Source organism: Cottoperca gobio, chromosome 17 (assembly GCF_900634415.1).
Source record: "Cottoperca gobio chromosome 17, fCotGob3.1, whole genome shotgun sequence".
Lineage (NCBI taxonomy): Eukaryota > Metazoa > Chordata > Actinopteri > Perciformes > Bovichtidae > Cottoperca > Cottoperca gobio.
The window spans coordinates 16,876,529-16,893,905 of NC_041371.1; the positions used below are offsets into that span (position 1 = coordinate 16,876,529).

General features: G+C 39.7%; 1 protein-coding gene across 2 annotated transcripts; it reads left to right on the forward strand.

Moving 5' to 3' along the window:
* The first annotated feature begins 836 nt into the window (after positions 1-836).
* Positions 837-13,721, forward strand: cop1 (COP1 E3 ubiquitin ligase). 2 transcript variants are annotated; one of them, XM_029454051.1, is made up of 20 exons: positions 837-1,570; positions 1,716-1,775; positions 2,424-2,521; positions 2,848-2,912; positions 3,045-3,164; positions 6,389-6,457; positions 6,570-6,629; positions 6,816-6,895; positions 7,196-7,259; positions 7,806-7,920; positions 8,441-8,576; positions 8,779-8,922; positions 9,597-9,705; positions 9,884-9,965; positions 10,067-10,183; positions 10,991-11,108; positions 11,968-12,092; positions 12,362-12,522; positions 12,726-12,770; positions 13,061-13,721. In XM_029454051.1, the coding sequence occupies exons 1-20, from the start codon at positions 1,215-1,217 to the stop codon at positions 13,076-13,078; spliced, it is 2,142 nt and encodes a 713-aa protein (XP_029309911.1). In that variant the 5' UTR covers positions 837-1,214; the 3' UTR covers positions 13,079-13,721. The 2 variants fall into 2 exon arrangements, with proteins under 2 accessions (XP_029309911.1, XP_029309912.1); XM_029454052.1 differs by having other exon boundaries at positions 3,063-3,164.
* The last annotated feature ends 3,656 nt before the right edge of the window (positions 13,722-17,377 follow it).

Below are 17,377 nucleotides of genomic sequence, written 5' to 3' on the forward strand. Positions count from 1 at the left end.
CAACTTTCTCCCAGTATTCTGGTCTTCCATGTTAATCTTCTCAGTTTGCTGATATATTGGCCTTTTATTAAATATAGGATATTGATTACGACATACAACATGATATATATGGGAATTTATTTAATTAGTTTTTATTTGATGCAACATTTTGATCAGATTACACAGAAGTATACCTCTATACAGTTTGTTTACTGGCTGTTGCTTATCTCAAGTTTGAACTGGGAATTTTGGTGTAATGATAGGAAATTATTTAGCATGCACGTTGCCAAATACCAAGAAACTGAACATCTAAATTTGGTTTAAGTCTAAAACTATTACAATAGTCTATGTCAATGCAAAAATGTCTTCATTAAATGCCTTCCTACTTTGATGATTTTGTCGAGACTACTATTTTACATGTTTGCTTAATTTACATGTATTGGATTCAACTGTGGCAAAATACTTTCAACTAAAATGTCTATTTAGCTATTCGTCTGAGCTTTTCACTGCATCGGATGCAGATGTAAATGAAAGCACAGAAAAAGACAGTAACTGGATCTTTGAGGTGAGAATCTTTTGTCACGCAAAGTTTTTAAGGTCAAGAGTGAACAACCCTGCTCAAGATTTCATTATTCAGTTCAGTTACATGTATGAGAAGAAAAAAACACTAAAAATAATTTAAAAAAGAACCCAGTACAAAAGCACCACAAACCACAGCCTCACAACTTGCCATGAAGTACTTGCTTATTTACTTAAATTAAATAATGAAGTTGTCCAACAAAGTACAGTAGGGCAGGCTATGCATATTTGCATCAGCGCAGTTAAACTCCTTGACGCTAGGGGGAGGTAGCTGAAAGCCGGGCGCACACCGGGTACCTGGGGTAATCGAGGAAACTCAACAGAGTCCTCTCCGTAGCAAACACTAGCTAGCCGGCTAATCTCCTGAACAACGCAGTTGTGGATGTTTTATTGGCCGTTTCAATGCCCATGTCTGTTATCCTTTATATATCAGTGAGTTTCTAACACGCCGTCAGTGTAAAAAGTGAGGCACACACCGACGGTCACGTTGAAATACGCTGGATGTTTGGCCACTGTTGCTTTCTCCCAGGATGCTAGCATATAAGCAAGCCAGCTAGCTAGCTAGCCAACCCGCTAAAGTAGCCAAATAGCAGCACTGTCCCGGATGCTTTGAACAGCAACGCAGCGGATTTTGGAGAGTTTCTAGTCGGCCTCGCATGATGTCAGGCAACCGGCCACAGCAAAGCGCCGGTGGGGCGAGTTCAGTGCCCAGCACGAGTAGCAGCAGTAGTACAGGAGGCACTGGGAACTCAAACAGCAGCGGTGGAAGCAGCGCCGTCACAAGTAATGGTAACAATTCTGGAAATGTTGTGCCCTCCCGGACCTTGGCAGGAGCCAGCGACGGTAGCTTGTCGGTGCCAAGTTTGGCCGCCGTACCGTCGTCTCGGGGCGGTTTTTCTTCTCTGAGTAGACCCACTGCGACCCCAGGTAGCCGAAAGAAATCCCTCCACCAAGCACCCCTTTACAATGGCCTCTTGAATTCATACGAAGATAAAAGCAACGATTTTGTCTGGTCAGTTGTCTCTTCTGCTTTTTGGAAAATGTTATGTTCTGTATATTGTATTTGCAGGGTATTTAAAGCTAACTGTCAGTGTTTCAAAAGTTAGAAAGCTAAACTTTAACATGCAGCTAACATGGCTTTTTGTCTACTTTTACAGTCCCATTTGCTTCGAGATGATAGAAGAGGCACACATGACAAAGTGTGGGCACAGTTTTTGGTAAGTGTTCAGTTGTAGCTGAGACAGAGTGGGATAGCTGTTTCCAAGCAAAGGATTTGAAGTTTGTTTGAGAATATTGACAAACCAGTTGAGCTGTTTCCCAGCAGAGCAACATGTAGAAAGAAAGTGGGCTTGTCATTAATAAACATGTGTGTTTGTCAAAGACCTTTGCCAACAAAAATACATTTAATGTGTAAATGATTGTGAAGTTGTGAAGACAAACGTTCCTCTCTGCCACCTAAAACCAGGTTTATAGTTTCCAACTTCAACAAGTCATTGTTTTGCCTTTTGCACATTTGTTTTAATAGACATTCTTAGATTAATATGGCAGAAGATTTGGCATGAATGAGCAGAAGACTGAATGTGTGCATGGCGATGGAGTGACTACCGTTATCACACAGGAATTTAAACATAAACTGATTACGCATTTCCTAAAACATGTACAAAAGCAACATAAGAATAGAGAAGCCAAACTTGTCTGCTTGGCATGGTGGTTTACGCTGGCATTTCAGCACTTTTAGCACATTTTAGGTATGGCTTAACTTAAATACTAGTAACTCGTACTGTAAAAGTGTTCTTTTGTCCTCATTTCCTTGCACGGTTTCCGTATTGTCCACAGTTTTATTCAGTTGTGTCTCCCTCCTGCAGTTTCAAGTGTATCCGCCAGAGTCTGGAGGACAGCAACAGATGTCCCAAGTGTAACTATATTGTCGATAACGTGGATCAGCTTTACCCAAACTTTCTTGGTAGGTATTTTGAGTCAAAAAGTTGAGGCTTGCTTATGTGTAAGATGTTGGTTAGGTTGTTTCTGTTTTCACTGATGATCAGAAAACAATTCTGAAATGGTAAAGCTGTTGCAGAACATTCATAGTTTCATGTCAAGACACAGTTAGTATATCCACTGTACTGTACAACATAATGATCTTAGAATGATGTCATTAGATTGTCTTTGTTTGGAATATTGTCTAGTGTATATACAGCTATTCTTATATCATATACTTGCATAGCGTTTCCACCTTTTTCATTTACCTCTTCCCTACCACCTACTACACCCCATGTCCCCATCTTCCAGTAAATGAACTGATCCTCAAACAAAAACAAAGGTCAGAGGAGAAGAGACTGAAACTGGATCATCCTGTAAGTACAGCTCATGCATACTGTACCATTTCGTCTACCTGTGAATCCTGTTCAACTCCCGCACACTGATTTTCACTCACGTTTTTTAGAAAAGTCTGTTACGTGTAAGTGATCAGTGTCTCTGACTCACAGAATGGGTCTCGGTGGCAGGTGTTCCAGGATGTGTTGAGTCCTGACCAGGAGAACTTGGACCTGGCAAATGTCAATCTGATGCTGGAGCTCCTGGTCCAGAAGAAGAAGCAGCTGGAGGCGGTAAGTAACTCTTTAAGACTGAGAATTTCTTGCATTTTGCATCGGCCTCCTGGCTGCTTAGATTCACATAGGGCTGGAAAATACTCCATGATAAAAAGTATAATGATGATTATTTGAGTCACAAATGACTCATAAAGCTTAAATAACAGCCAACTCTTTAGAATGTCTTTTCAGTACAACTGAACACTGACCTGTCACTCAAAGCTGCCACGCGGTTATTTATGCATACCTTTTAAGCCTTAATATCATTTACAGTCCTAGACTTTACAGTTGTCATGAAAGGGGAAATTGGCCATAAAACGTATTAATTTCATTTTCAACGGTCTTGAATTTTCATTTATTATTTATTTATTTTCGGCCTGACCAATGAGCAACGTTTTTGACGGAGGGCTTGTCATGTGAATGTGTTTTGTATTTGAGAGAGGACAGCACGAGGACTGACATATCTAGGAATTACATCTTCCATCAGTTGCACCATATTATATCTGCAGATGCTTTAGGCTGTGTATAAAGTAAGAATAGTATTATTCACTAATGCTTGACATGGTCCTTCCGACAGAGGGTATGTGTGGTCCTGGATTACACTTACTGAGTAAATGCAGTAAAAGCTGGTGCACATCACTCTCTCAGAATAGCCTGGAACATCCCCTTATTTCTTCACAATCCGTGTGATATGAAAACTAGTTACAGGAAAAGAGAAGTAGGAGCCACAAGCTATCCTGTTGACTTACTGTAAGTCTAAATGTCTGTTCTTTTCAGTCCCAAAACCAAAGATATTCAGTTATTCATATTCATAATATGGTGCAAAACAAAGAGCAGGAAATCTTCACATTTGAAAGTCTGAAAACAGAATTTTCTGACATTTTTGAATGAAACATTACTTTAACAGTCAATTGATTTATCAAAATAGTCAGCTATTTATTTGTCTGTCATTAGTCAACTAATCGTTGCAGCCCTGACACTGGCTGCATGGTCAGCCATGATATTGCTTGTAGAATTTAGGCATCACATTTCTTCAGCTGTTGTTTTGGAGTTGTTTACTTGGGCAACATGATTGATTGGTGTTCTCTTGGATGGTAACATCCAAAGTTCACCAAAATTATCTTATTCTCTAAGTGGAGTCATCCTGGTCAGCTGCACTACGCCAGCAGCTTGGCTGGAGACACTTTTAGCGGACACATTTAATTCGCAACCCGCATGTCTCCAAAGAGGCTGAGTCATTGGTGTTAAAACACCAGGCAGTGAGATTAAATCATCGTTGTTTACACCGCAGATTGACTTCGACATATTTATGGGGTCAGTGTCCTCTATTATTACAGGAATAGTTGCTGGATGTGTAAAATATTATATAATATATCATCATAATTGGCTGCTGTCCGAATGTTGATTGAGTGCACATAATGAGGCACAGTGATGGTGAAAAGGGGCCGTAATTAAAGAAAAAAAGAAATCGGAAATATCCCAGTGTGTTGTGTCTGTGATGACTCCAGACAGACACTCGAGAAATCATTTGAATCAGACATTCAGTACTACATTTTTTGACATTTAGTTGTTATAGAAATGTGCTCACATAAAGGCATTATGTTTTACCGGGTTAGGCTAACATGCACATTTATGTATCTCTGTATCTACACACATAAAAAGCTGTATCTGCTCATACAACATGCCTATAACAGGACTTATCTCATATGAAATTGTTGTTGAACGTAGACTAAATCTGAGACTGAAATAGATATTCCAAATGTATGTGTGATAAATTCACAATCATAGAATCCCAAATTAAATGCATAATTGCACAGCACAATCTGTAGGGTAACATCCTACCCTGTAGGAACCAACTGTTAACCACCAACAATCCTGAGATCCTTTTAGCTTTCTCCTTCTTTCAGGCCGTTATTTTGGCGACACAACTCAAATGTTTTCTGCAGCTGATACTACAGTGGTTCATGAATGACTTGCAGCAATGCTCGAACATTTATATTATCTTTAAGCCAACACAAAAACTTCCACTTGTGTTTATTTTTCTATCAACTTGTGAACTCATGTCTAACTACAGTATGTGTTGTTCAGGATTGTCTTGACAAAGTCATGCATGGCATTCACTAACAAAGGAATCAGTTAGACATGCTGCGGCTAATTCACCTGACTATAAATGTCCATGTTATAATGATCCACACAATACTAACTCGGCCCCTCATCCACCTCGTTTCTTCTAACCTTAGGATTACAGATCTCGTATGAGCCATCTCACAGATAATACTCCGTTTTTATCTGATAGGACTTGTATGTTGTGGTCATTGAGAAACTGGCTGTATCAAATTCACACTTTCTAAGGGAATGTAAGTGGTTTACCAGATGTCTTTTTGTCTGTGTAGTGTGGATGACTGGAAATATTGGCCTTTTGTTACTCATGTATTTAAAGTCATTGCTGATGTAAACAAACCTTTAAGATCACCAGAAAACCTACAACACGGCTTACATTTTATTTGTCTGCTTTTAGTCACGGTGTTAAACAACTTGCCACTCAATTTGTGATTGACGATGACAGGTTCATATCCTGTGTCTTGAAGGTTGTTGTGCCTTTTTTAAGCAAACCTTGATGGAAATATCTGCAGTGGAAGTTGTACCTTACTTACTAACCCGGACTGTTTTATTCGTTTCGACTGCATAAAGAAATGGCCAAATAAGAGCAGCAGTCCAAAATATGACTTGACTTCCTGCTCTCGGTTCATTTTGTTATGCTAGACATTCGAAGCATGAGAAACTTCCAGCCAAAGTTGTGAAAAAGCATCTTCCAACTACCATAAACCTCCGGGTTTTGGAATAATCTGTGCCTTCTTCATTCTTCTCTGCACAGCAGAGCTTTAGTGTGCAATGCTTTCATTGGCGTGGAAGTACCAGGGATGGAAAGAGTACTAGAATATTTTATTCTGGTAAAAGTACCGTGACTTTAAAGAAAGTTTACTCCCGAAAAAGTCAAATGACTTAAACTTGTAAAAATATACGTGTACCTGTACTAGATTAATAGTTGGTCAGATAAAATGCAGTAAACGTAACTGCATTATAAAGATATTAGAAACAAAAATAACATAACAGGTTTTCCCACTGGCAATAAAGGATGTTTTTAGTGGGATCTAATTATTACTTTAGAGGATGAGTTAAGGTATTCTGCAGCATCACTTGTAGTTATACAAGATTCTGTATGTTGTCTGTCTCTCCACTAGGAATCCCAAGCTGCTCAGAGACAGATCCTGATGGAGTTCCTCAAAGAAGCAAGGAGAAACAAGAGAGAGGTACTGTTGTGTTTATTCACATAGTTTTATTCTACTGCTGTATGTCATGAAATGATCCTGAAAACTGCCCACACGAAGACGTATTTATCTGTGTCTCTGGCTCTGTCAACAGCAACTTGAGCAACTACAGAAAGAGCTCAACTTTCTTGAAGAGGACATCAAGCGTGTCGAGGTAAACGGACAATCTATCACCCTCCAGCATGTGTTGCCAAACAGTCATTCGCAGTTAATGGAAAGGTGGAGGGGAGCAGTACACGTGATTGTGAAATCATGTTACATTGGGAAATGGCAACAACAGGAGCCACTCATCATACCAGCTTGAAATAGAAAAACATGTTATTTCTCTGTAATTTCCCAGGAAATGAGCGGGCTGTACTGTCCAATAATGGAGGCGGAGTGTACGGTGCCTAATGTTGAGGCTCCATCACCAGCACCCAGGTACGGCTGACCTCTGTGTTCTAACAAATTCAATCTCCTCCGGCAAATTAGTCCATCTGCATCACAGTGCAACCGAACACATTCAGCTCCTTTGTTGACGGCAATAGAAACCCATTCTCTGCACAGATGGTACTTACTTATGAAAATGTTTTGCCTTTTGCTCTATAATAACTACTCTATCTTTTATGGAGGAGCTACTTAGCTAATGGCTAAGCATGTGCATATAGTCGAGATGTTATGGACTACTGTATTACCGTATAGAGGCCTTACATGTCTGTATATTTTTTGTTTGTGGAGTAGCTGCAGTAGTATTATCGAGCCACCAGACTACAGCCAGCCTCCAGGATTTGGTGGAACAACCCAGGTGAGTTAGAGAAACGCTGTTTGGCTGATGGCTTTTAAATCCGCTTGTTACCCTCGTTTGATTGTTACGCCTCTAGATGGATTTAAATGAATCTGTTTAAACGGCAAGGAACTTTTTATTTTGTGTTAAGCTGGGCGTCCCCTATGAACAAAAGCAGTGTTTTCCCGGAATGAAGACTGTATTTCCCATGAGCCCCACCGCCTTGTGTCGTAAAGATCTTGAGCTAGCTAGCACATGCATTTGTTTGTTTTGGAAGCAAGTAAAAGAAGGATGCAACTTGGTCATAAATAGGTTTACTCACTTCTAGCCTCTCTGCACTTTATTCAAACTACTGTGGATTGCTCTCACAAGTTTTTGACATGCACTGTAGTGGTCAGAGTGGAAGGGCCTGTCAAGGCTAGGTGTTTTTAAATTGTTTTTTTTGTTTTTAATGCTAACAAAAAAAGGATTTGTAAAACTATAAATGAGTTTCATGAGAATAAATGTCAGTATGAGTTTAGCACTGACTGGACTGTACTCATAAACACTTGGAATTGTTTATGCCAGGGCAAAAGACAGACCTGGTACAACAGCACCCTTGCGTCACGGAGGAAGAGGCTGACTGCTCATTTTGAGGATCTGGAGCAGTGCTACTTCTCCAACAAAATGTCCCGCATCACAGGTACTTATCCTGCAGTGAATGATGCTTTCATTCTCTCACAGTACAACAGCAATTTGTGTTGAAACCTCTGCAGGCAGATGAGTATCTGACGTCCTGATTCTGTACAAACTCGACTGCATTTGAATGAAGGAAGGACACAACTAAGGCTTCAGTTCTTAGAGCTGGATGGATGAGTGTCAGTGTCTGCCTCGACGCAGTGTTATTGATGAGTTATTGCTTCTTTTTCTTTTCTTTTTAAATGAAGACCACATTAACCACACACTCGACTGCTTGCTGTGGGTGTTTTTGAAAAGCCTCACATCTTTGCATTGGAAGAATGACACATGATGCAAGGCACAAAGCAAACAACCGACATGGTGGCACACAGTACAACAAAAACCTTTTGTCTTTGGTTCATAAAAGTGACATACATCTCCTCCAACATTCAGTTTGGTTATATTTTATTTCCATAACATACAGTATATAGTTCATGTCCCCATTGTTGTTTGTGAACAGTGTTTTTTATACTTATTGTTTTCAGATGAAGGCAGGAACCTGAACCAGCTGGATGACTTCATGGAGTGTCTGTCTAAGTTCACCCGCTACAACTCTGTGCGGCCGCTCGCCACCCTCTCATACGCCAGTGACCTCTATAACGGCTCCAGTATTGTCTCCAGGTACAAAAAGGAAAATATTATAGTTGTATTTTAGTCCTGTACTTTCTGTGGTACTGATCTGTGAAGTCTCTCTTTGTGATTATTAACTTTTAATATAATTGACTGGTTTTACGTTTTTTTTATTTCTCCACTGTAACAAGTTTTCTCGCAGTATAAACTTTATCAGCCCTCTCACTATCCAGTGTTCTCACCTGTGTTTCAGTATTGAGTTTGACCGTGACTGTGACTACTTTGCCATCGCTGGTGTGACCAAGAAGATCAAGGTGTTTGAGTACGGCACAGTGATCCAGGATGCAGTAGACATCCACTACCCTGTTAATGAAATGACCTGCAATTCCAAAATCAGGTAGGGGAAATGATGTGCAGGCAGCTTTCAGATCCTACAATGCTGTGTTGTCGAGGGTTTCTGGCTGTACACACATTCAACAAGTATGATCATGAGGGCAAAGTCTTTTTTTATTTCATCATTTTTAAAATACACTCTCATTAGTTGTAGTGTTGTGCAGGCCTGTATAGATCAAACGCATGCTTCAGATTTGTAAATGCATACTTAAAGGGATAGTTCCGACTTTTTGAATTGGGGTTGTATGAGGTCAGTGTATGTAGATGGCGGTCAACACGCCCCAAGTTTGGAGAAGCAGACAAGAGTACCAGCACGGAAGCTAAGCAATGTACAGCTAAGTCATTTTACCTCGCAGAATACGGGAGTTGCTGGTCTACCGCTGCCTCGATCCATGAGTTTGTTTGGTGAATCTGAACTAACCTTTAAAACTGTAAAACGTGGAAATAAAACACCCCAATTGAGGCAGCAGTAGACCAGGAAACCCAGTGTTAAAATGACTGTTTTCTTCAATCTATGACAATATGTCACATTGAATGTTGCTGTACCTCATACAACCCCGCTGCAAATGAAATCAAACGTCCTAATTCTCGAGTCAAACGAGCTGGTGAGTGAAGCACAGAATGTGACAAATTTGTGAACTTAAACCTAAAAGTGAACGTGATCCTTGTTTGTTGAAGCTGTATCAGCTGGAGCAGCTATCACAAGAACCTTCTAGCCAGCAGTGACTATGAGGGTACGGTCATCCTGTGGGATGGATTCACCGGCCAGAGGTCCAAAGTCTACCAGGTATGATACTTAGGTCTTATACCACCGTGATCAGGGGTCAGTTTCCTATCTTTATCTGAATGATCGATGCAAAGTAAATTGCACATTTGACAACATGGATTATTAGTTAAAACCATGTATTTATCAATAATGTTTTTCATGACACCTTTCTTTAAGGTTCCCTCTGCTTTCTTTTCAGGAACATGAAAAAAGGTGTTGGAGTGTTGATTTCAACTTGATGGACCCCAAGCTGTTAGCCTCCGGTTCTGACGATGCTAAAGGTAACTGAGGAATGCTTTTTCTGACTTGTTTCTCCGACATAAATCCTCTTCTAACTTCCCAGCTCATGGGGAAATGTTGACGTCTGTTTTTCGTGTTTCAGTGAAGTTGTGGTCGACCAATCTTGACAACTCAGTGGCCAGCATCGAGGCCAAGGCCAATGTCTGCTGTGTGAAGTTCAGTCCAACCTCCAGGTATCATCTGGCCTTTGGCTGTGCGGGTAAGATCAGGATTGGTTTCTCTTGTCTTGTAATTATTGTAACAGATTTCAGTGCAACGTTTAGCCTACAAATTACCTACATGTTTTATACGAATACACTTTAAAATCCCATAGCATACGTAGTGTACAAGCAGGTCACAGCTCAGGGTCGGACTCGGGACTTCCGTTGAGTCCAGTTTGTTTCAGATGTTTAAAGTCTGGACAATTTGTGAGAATTTGTCCCTTTTTCACAGGCAAAAACATTCACATACATCATTGTAATTTATTATTATTGTTGCAGTATGACGGGGTGCACGCACCTCAAACCACTGCAGTTTGTCCTTGTCATGACGCTGGTGGTCCAGACAAACTTCTCTGTAAACTTCATCTGTTATTTCCCCCAAGGGAGAAATACGAGTTTGAAGTATTTTTTTGTACACCAAAAACAATACTTCAAGTAACTAACATTGGGTAAAGAGAGCAACACAGAAACTCTGACTGGCTTATTTACCTCATTCCCTGTCTCTAAGGTCCAAGTCCACTGAGCCTTGAAAAATAAAACCTCTCCTTGACCTTGAAGGTGTTGGTTTACCGTTCTAGTAAAGCATTGGAGTAAAAGCGAGCAGGCATAGTGTAGCATTCATTCAAAAACAGGAACACATAGCTTGTAAGAAATACAAACTTGAGCAACTGTCAACAAAAGCACCGTGGCTGCCTGCCTTGGTGGTTAGGGGATATCACTGACTCGCATACAACAGGCCCCCCCCCCTCTCTCTCTCATGCCTCCCATCTGCATACCTTATTGTTTTTTGTTTTCTTTGCTCGCAGACCACTGTGTCCACTACTATGATCTACGCAACACTAAACAGCCAATCATGGTATTCAAAGGTCACAGGAAGGCTGTGTCTTACGCCAAGTTTGTCAACGGAGAGGAAATTGTTTCTGCGTAAGTCAGTTCAGACTTATTTTTAGCAGTATTCTTTTTTGTATGTTCAAAAGAGTTATTATATATATCTTTGTATTTCCTCGTTTATATTTCTTGACTATGACGATACGATGACGAGGCGGCACCAACGTCCTTAAACACTGACTTTTATCAACATGCAATATTGTAGACAAAACAAGACTAAGTTTTCTTTTTTTACCAAAATCTCTTTATTTTCGAGACTAAATATTGTTGTTGACAATCATTGGCTGTTTTTATTTATTTATCCATATCAGGACTACAGCGGCAGCACACAATGAGCACAGTCGACTGGACTTCAGGAGTAACTTACTTAAGTTAACGTGTCAACAATTAACAATGTCAGAAACACTGAGGAGAAGCTTAAACATGTCTGTTTCTGTGCATTGTTAAAAGTATGAAATAGTTACTTGCAAGTGCTGAAGACCTCCTTTGCTAAAGTTAACAATGACAACAGCAGGGTTTGGGAGAAAGAAACAAGGGGATATTTTTGGCTCGACTAGATTGACTACAATGTTCTTTATATTCTGTTGACTAATAAAAGACTAGTTTTCATTTACTGAAACTACAAAAATAGCTTGTTTTCTTTGAGTAAGATTAGACTAAAAATATCCAGACTTTGTCAACAAAAACTTGAATAAAAGGTTGACTAAATATGATAAGAATTAACAAGGACTAAGATTAAATAAAGAATTGCTGACAGAATTAACAGTAATCTACTGACCGCTTTAGTTGCAGTGGTTGACAATAGATCCATATGCTGAGACATATTGATGGCTCATTTTGTTGTTTTTCCCAAAGACAGTTGTTGACTCGTGTATTTACAACCTTCTCATGACAGTTCAACAGACAGTCAGCTGAAGCTGTGGAACGTCAACAAACCTCACTGCCTGCGCTCCTTCAAGGGTCACATCAACGAGAAGAACTTTGTAGGCCTGGCTTCCAATGGAGACTATGTTGCCTGTGGTAAGCATTGAGTCTAAAAAGAAAAACAAGCGTATTGTGAGCATGTTTGAAATGAATCGGTAATGCAGCATTTCCTTGATATATGCTCAGCCATGCAGGGGCAACACTGCAAGAACACCACTACTCTAGGACAAAATCTGAAAGTGTTTAATTATTTCCCGCGGCAGTTACAGCACCCAGCTCCCTGTAACTAGACGAACACCAATCTAAAACTGATCAGTGTGTGTGTGTGTGTGTGTGTGTGTGTGTGTGTGTGTGTGTGTGTGCAGGCAGTGAAAACAACTCCCTGTACCTATACTACAAAGGACTTTCCAAGACACTGTTAACATTCAAGTTCGACACGGTGAAGAGTGTCCTGGACAAGGACAAGAAGGAAGACGACACCAATGAGTTTGTCAGTGCTGTCTGCTGGAGAGCGCTGCCCGATGGAGTGAGTTCACCTCATTATTACTCTGTTGTTGTTCATTTTACACATGCTGTCCTAGAAGGAAGATCGTACCAACTGCTGTCCGCTCTTCCTGAAAAGATCATGTTAATACACGCCATCTCTTGTTATGAGAAAGATAGATTGTGTACTTTCTCGTCACATTTTATTAATGTACTTATTTATTAATGATCCTTTTTGTTTTTCAGGAGTCAAATGTACTGATTGCTGCAAACAGTCAAGGAACCATCAAGGTTTGTGTTTTTGAAAATTGTACATAAATAATTCTTATAACTACAGCCCTGCTGCATCGGGTGCCAGATTATTGTCAGGCAATGATGAGAGCCTGGTGAGAGCACTATCAATCAGTGAATTGACAGAAAACTAGCTACTTTTTTCTTCTTCTTCTTCAAAAATCAGAAATTGTTTATTTGGTTCCAGTTGACACTTTATAATGTCAGAGTATATTTTCTTCTCGTACATGTTTTCCTATTTTTCTTGTAAATTCACCACTTTAACAGATGTATCTTCTCTCTCCACACAGGTACTTGAGCTCGTCTGAAGGCCCAGCATGTCTTCCACGTGTGATAGAACTACCATCAGCCTCTCTTTGTTTGGTAGAGGATCAGTCTGATGCAGGGCCCAGGCTGAACGCTGGACTAGGATACTCGACAACACCGGGAGAGCTGAAATAAACTGAACCTGTCCTATTTTAATGAGCTACAGCAGAAAGACTTTGGACCAGTACATCAGTATAGCAGGAGAAGATGTGCTGTCATTTTACAGCAAAGAGACAAGGACCGTGCTGGGGCACACAATGGAACAAGAGACTTCAGAAAGCATTTTTGTTTCTTTTCAGTAAAGTTATATCGGCTACAATACAACGCCTCTTTATGGTTTTTAGGTCAAATCAATACTTGTACCTTTTTTTAATTAAGCTGTTGCTCTCGAAGGTACATCCAGCCAAATGCTACTAGTGTGATGCATTTTCTTTTTTAAAAGGCCAAAGCACAAGACAAAATGACATGCAGGAATTATGTCTTCACGTGAAGCTTTTAACCCCCTCCCCACATTGTTTGTCAACCATCTGTTTTTTTCCCCCCCTTTACGTGTAGTTTTTGTGTTTTTCAGATTGGGAGAAACCAGTTTTAATAAATATAACTTGAATGTCATTCTGTCAAGCATATTGTCGGTTCCTTTTACTGGTTTAAGAGTGTAGAATGTGAGGTAGTGTGCGGAAGTCAAGGAAGACCAATTGATCATGGAAACGTTGAGAAACTCCTCCGGTGTTTGTCTGTGATCGCAGTGATTCTCATGTAACTAAAGGCATCCATCTGCAATGCTACATCCAACTGGATTATTTTCCCACTTGTGTGAGCCGTTTGTTGCTTGTTGAAAATGAGAACCTTGCAGAATCCGATTTTTAGTTTTAATTCCATTGCTACAAAGTAGCAATGGAATTACTCTTCGCATACTGTAGGGTTAGAACATCTGCATTTTTAACGTCACGCAAACTGCTGTCAGTTTCTGTTGAGGGGTGATCCATGTTGACATCGAGAGGATTTGGTAAACACCGCCAAGACCTACCTATTTTATGATAACTGAGTGAGAGAGGTGTTTTGTATAACTGAATAAATTATTTCGAAACAATTTTGCCGCGTTTGGTCATATTTTTGGCTTTTCCTGTGTTCTCTTGACACGAGTATGACCGAGTTATGTGTTGTGGTGTTTGAACCTTGTGTGAAATGATAATCCGTTAAATCTTCATGTTCATGTCTCAGTGTCAAGTGCACAATAATGCCTATAACAAGCTGGAATTAACAGGCATGTTGCAAAGGCATTCTTTAAACTTTACAAAGGAAATGGGTTAGTTTAGGGTTAGCACTATTGGAGTTGGATCAAGGAATATCAGCTGAACATACTATGGACTGACCAATCACAGTTTAAAACTCTTGAATCTAATCAAAAACAGCTTCCCAAAATATTTAAATCCCGACCGCACCGCTGTGGTTTATTAATGATCAAAGGTCACTTAAGCTTTTCTGGACTGGAAAAGTTAAAAATCAAAAAGTATTCTTACCCATCATGTAACACTGCAGAGACTTCTTTTGGGGCCAAAGCAATTTCAAATGTTAATGTTATCACCCTTTATTAAATATGTAGGCTATGTGTATACCTTAAACTGTACAAAATACCTGTGCATTGTAATAAAACAGCATTATAATTAATATGCACAACCACTCTGATGTTTTCAATTCATTTGGCTAGTTAGACCTCTGCTCAGGTTAGAGTTGGACATTACATTACAGGTCATTTAACAGAACCTCTTATCCAGAGCGACTTACAGTGAACTAACTACAGGGAAAGTCTCCCTGGAGCAACTCAGGGTTAAGTACCTTGTTCAGGGGCTCAATGGTGGCAACTCACTATCATCCAGTGTTGTGTTTGGAAAGCGTACCACTAGACCATCACCATCACCACTGTGATGTCATGGATGAGAGGCTTAAACCAAAGCTGTAACCGGTTTATCCAGCATTTAATGTCCTGATGAAAGCCCAACCAATGAAAGCCACTATAAAAGCAAGTTATGTTGAAGTGCTGGCTAGTCTACTATTTATTTATTTGAAAATATTTGCTAGTAGATATTGACAAATCCTAATTAATGTTGGTTGGTAATCTAGTTGCAGCTGTAGGAAAACTGACACATTTAAATGTCTTGAAAAATAACACATTTTGATCACTGATACCTACAACGAAATGGCATATTGTGTATTGATGCAGCTACATGCTACTTGAACTGAGACAACCTTAAAAACTCTTAACGCACAACACCATTTTAATTTATCAACTCCCAATTATGTTATAACAAGTGTCATTTTGAGTTAAGTCAACATAAGATTGTCTCTCTTAATAATTACAAATGTATCAAGTCAATATCATGATTTTAGAAGTTAGGCTGCTTTGTTCAATACAATGTATAAAAGCTATACCACAATTATGATGTATTAATAAAGTAAACCTGTTGGCTTAGTAATAATAATAATAATAATAATAATAATAATAATAATAATAATCTTTATTTGTATAGCACCTTTCATACAAGGATTGCAGCCCAAAGTGCTTCACAGCATGAACATAGTACAAGATTAGACAGAATAAGAGCATTTACAGTACAATAATCACAGTGTTGATGTAAATGAGTCTGAAGTAGCATTAAAATAGTATAAAATAGAAGAATTAAAATAGTATAAAATAGCAGAATTATAATAGTAATAAATCTTTTATAAAATAGCAGAATTAAAATAATATAATTAAAATAATACAAAATAGCAGAATTAAAATAGTGTAAAATAACATTGGAAAGCAAAGAGATATAAAATATCATCATTAAAAGGCTAAAGTAAAGAGATATGTTTTTAGCTTACTTTTGAAAATACTGAGAGAGCTTGCCTCCCTAATGTCTGCAGGTAAAGCGTTGCACAGCTTTGGTGCATAATTGATAAAGGCTGCATCCCCGATTTTCTTTTGGATGTTTCTGGGAACATTTAATAAACCCGTAGCGGATGATCGCAATGTTCTTGGGGGCACATACAGGACTGTCTCAGAAAATTAGAATATTGTGATAAAGTTCTTTATTTTCTGTAATGCAATTAAAAAAACTAAAATGTCATGCATTCTGGATTCATTACAAATCAACTGAAATATTGCAAGCCTTTTATTATTTTAATATTGCTGATTATGGCTTACAGCTTAAGAAAACTCAAAAATCCTATCTCAAAAAATTAGAATAGTTCCTCAGACCAAGTAAAAAAAAATGATTTATAACAGCAAAACAAAATCAAACATTTGAAAATGTCCATTAATGCACTCAGTACTTGGTTGGGAATCCTTTTGCACGGATTACTGCATCAATGCGGCGTGGCATGGAGGCAATCAGCCTGTGGCATTGCTGAGGTGTTATGGATGCCCAGGATGCTTCAATAGCGGCCTTTAGCTCATTAGCATTGTTGGGTCTGGTGTCTTTCAGCTTCTTCTTCACAATACCCCACATATTCTCTATGGGGTTCAGGTCAGGGGAATTGGCAGGCCAATCGAGGACAGTAATGCCATGGTCAGTACACCAGTTACTGGTGGTTTTGGCACTGTGGGCAGGTGCCAGATCATGCTGGAAAATGAATTCCTCATCTCCATAGAGCTTTTCAGCAGACGGAAGCATGTAGTGCTCTAAAATCTCTTGGTACACAGCTGCATTTACTCTGGGCTTGATGAAACACAGTGGACCAACACCAGCAGCTGACATGGCTCCCCAAACCATCGCTGACTGTGGGAACTTCACACTGGATTTCAAGCAACTTGGATTTTGCTCCTCTCCAGCCTTTCTCCAGACTCTGGCGCCTTGACTTCCAAATGAAATACAAAACTTGCTTTCGTCTGAAAAGAGGACTTTGGACCACTCTGCAACTGTCCAGTGCTTCTTTTCCATAGCCCAAGTCAGACGCTTCTTCCGTTGTCTTGAGTTCAGAAGTGGCTTGACCATGGGAATACGGCTATTGTAGCCCATTTCCCGGACACTTCTGTGAACAGTGGCTTTTGATACCTGGACTCCAGCTTCAATCCACTGTCTTTGAAGCTCCCCCAAATTCTGGAAGCGACTCTTCTTCACAATGCTGTTAAGGCTGCGGTCATCTCTCTTGGTTGTGCAACGTTTCCTGCCACATTTCCCCCTTCTAACAGACTTTTTGTGGATGTGCTTTGAAACTGCACTCTGTGAACAGCTTGCTCTTTGAGACATTTCTTTTTGTGTCTTACCCTCCTGATGGAGGGTGTCAATGATGGTCCTCTGGACAGCAGTCAGATCAGC

Bases quoted from the DNA above. Each gene is read 5' to 3' on its own strand.
- cop1 (XM_029454051.1), top strand. From the start codon at position 1,215: ATGATGTCAGGCAACCGGCCACAGCAAAGCGCCGGTGGGGCGAGTTCA. The intron at 9,706-9,883 runs GTATGATACTTA...CTTTCTTTTCAG, and splicing joins AGAGGTCCAAAGTCTACCAG to GAACATGAAAAAAGGTGTTG. The intron at 11,109-11,967 runs GTAAGTCAGTTC...TTCTCATGACAG, and splicing joins GGAGAGGAAATTGTTTCTGC to TTCAACAGACAGTCAGCTGA.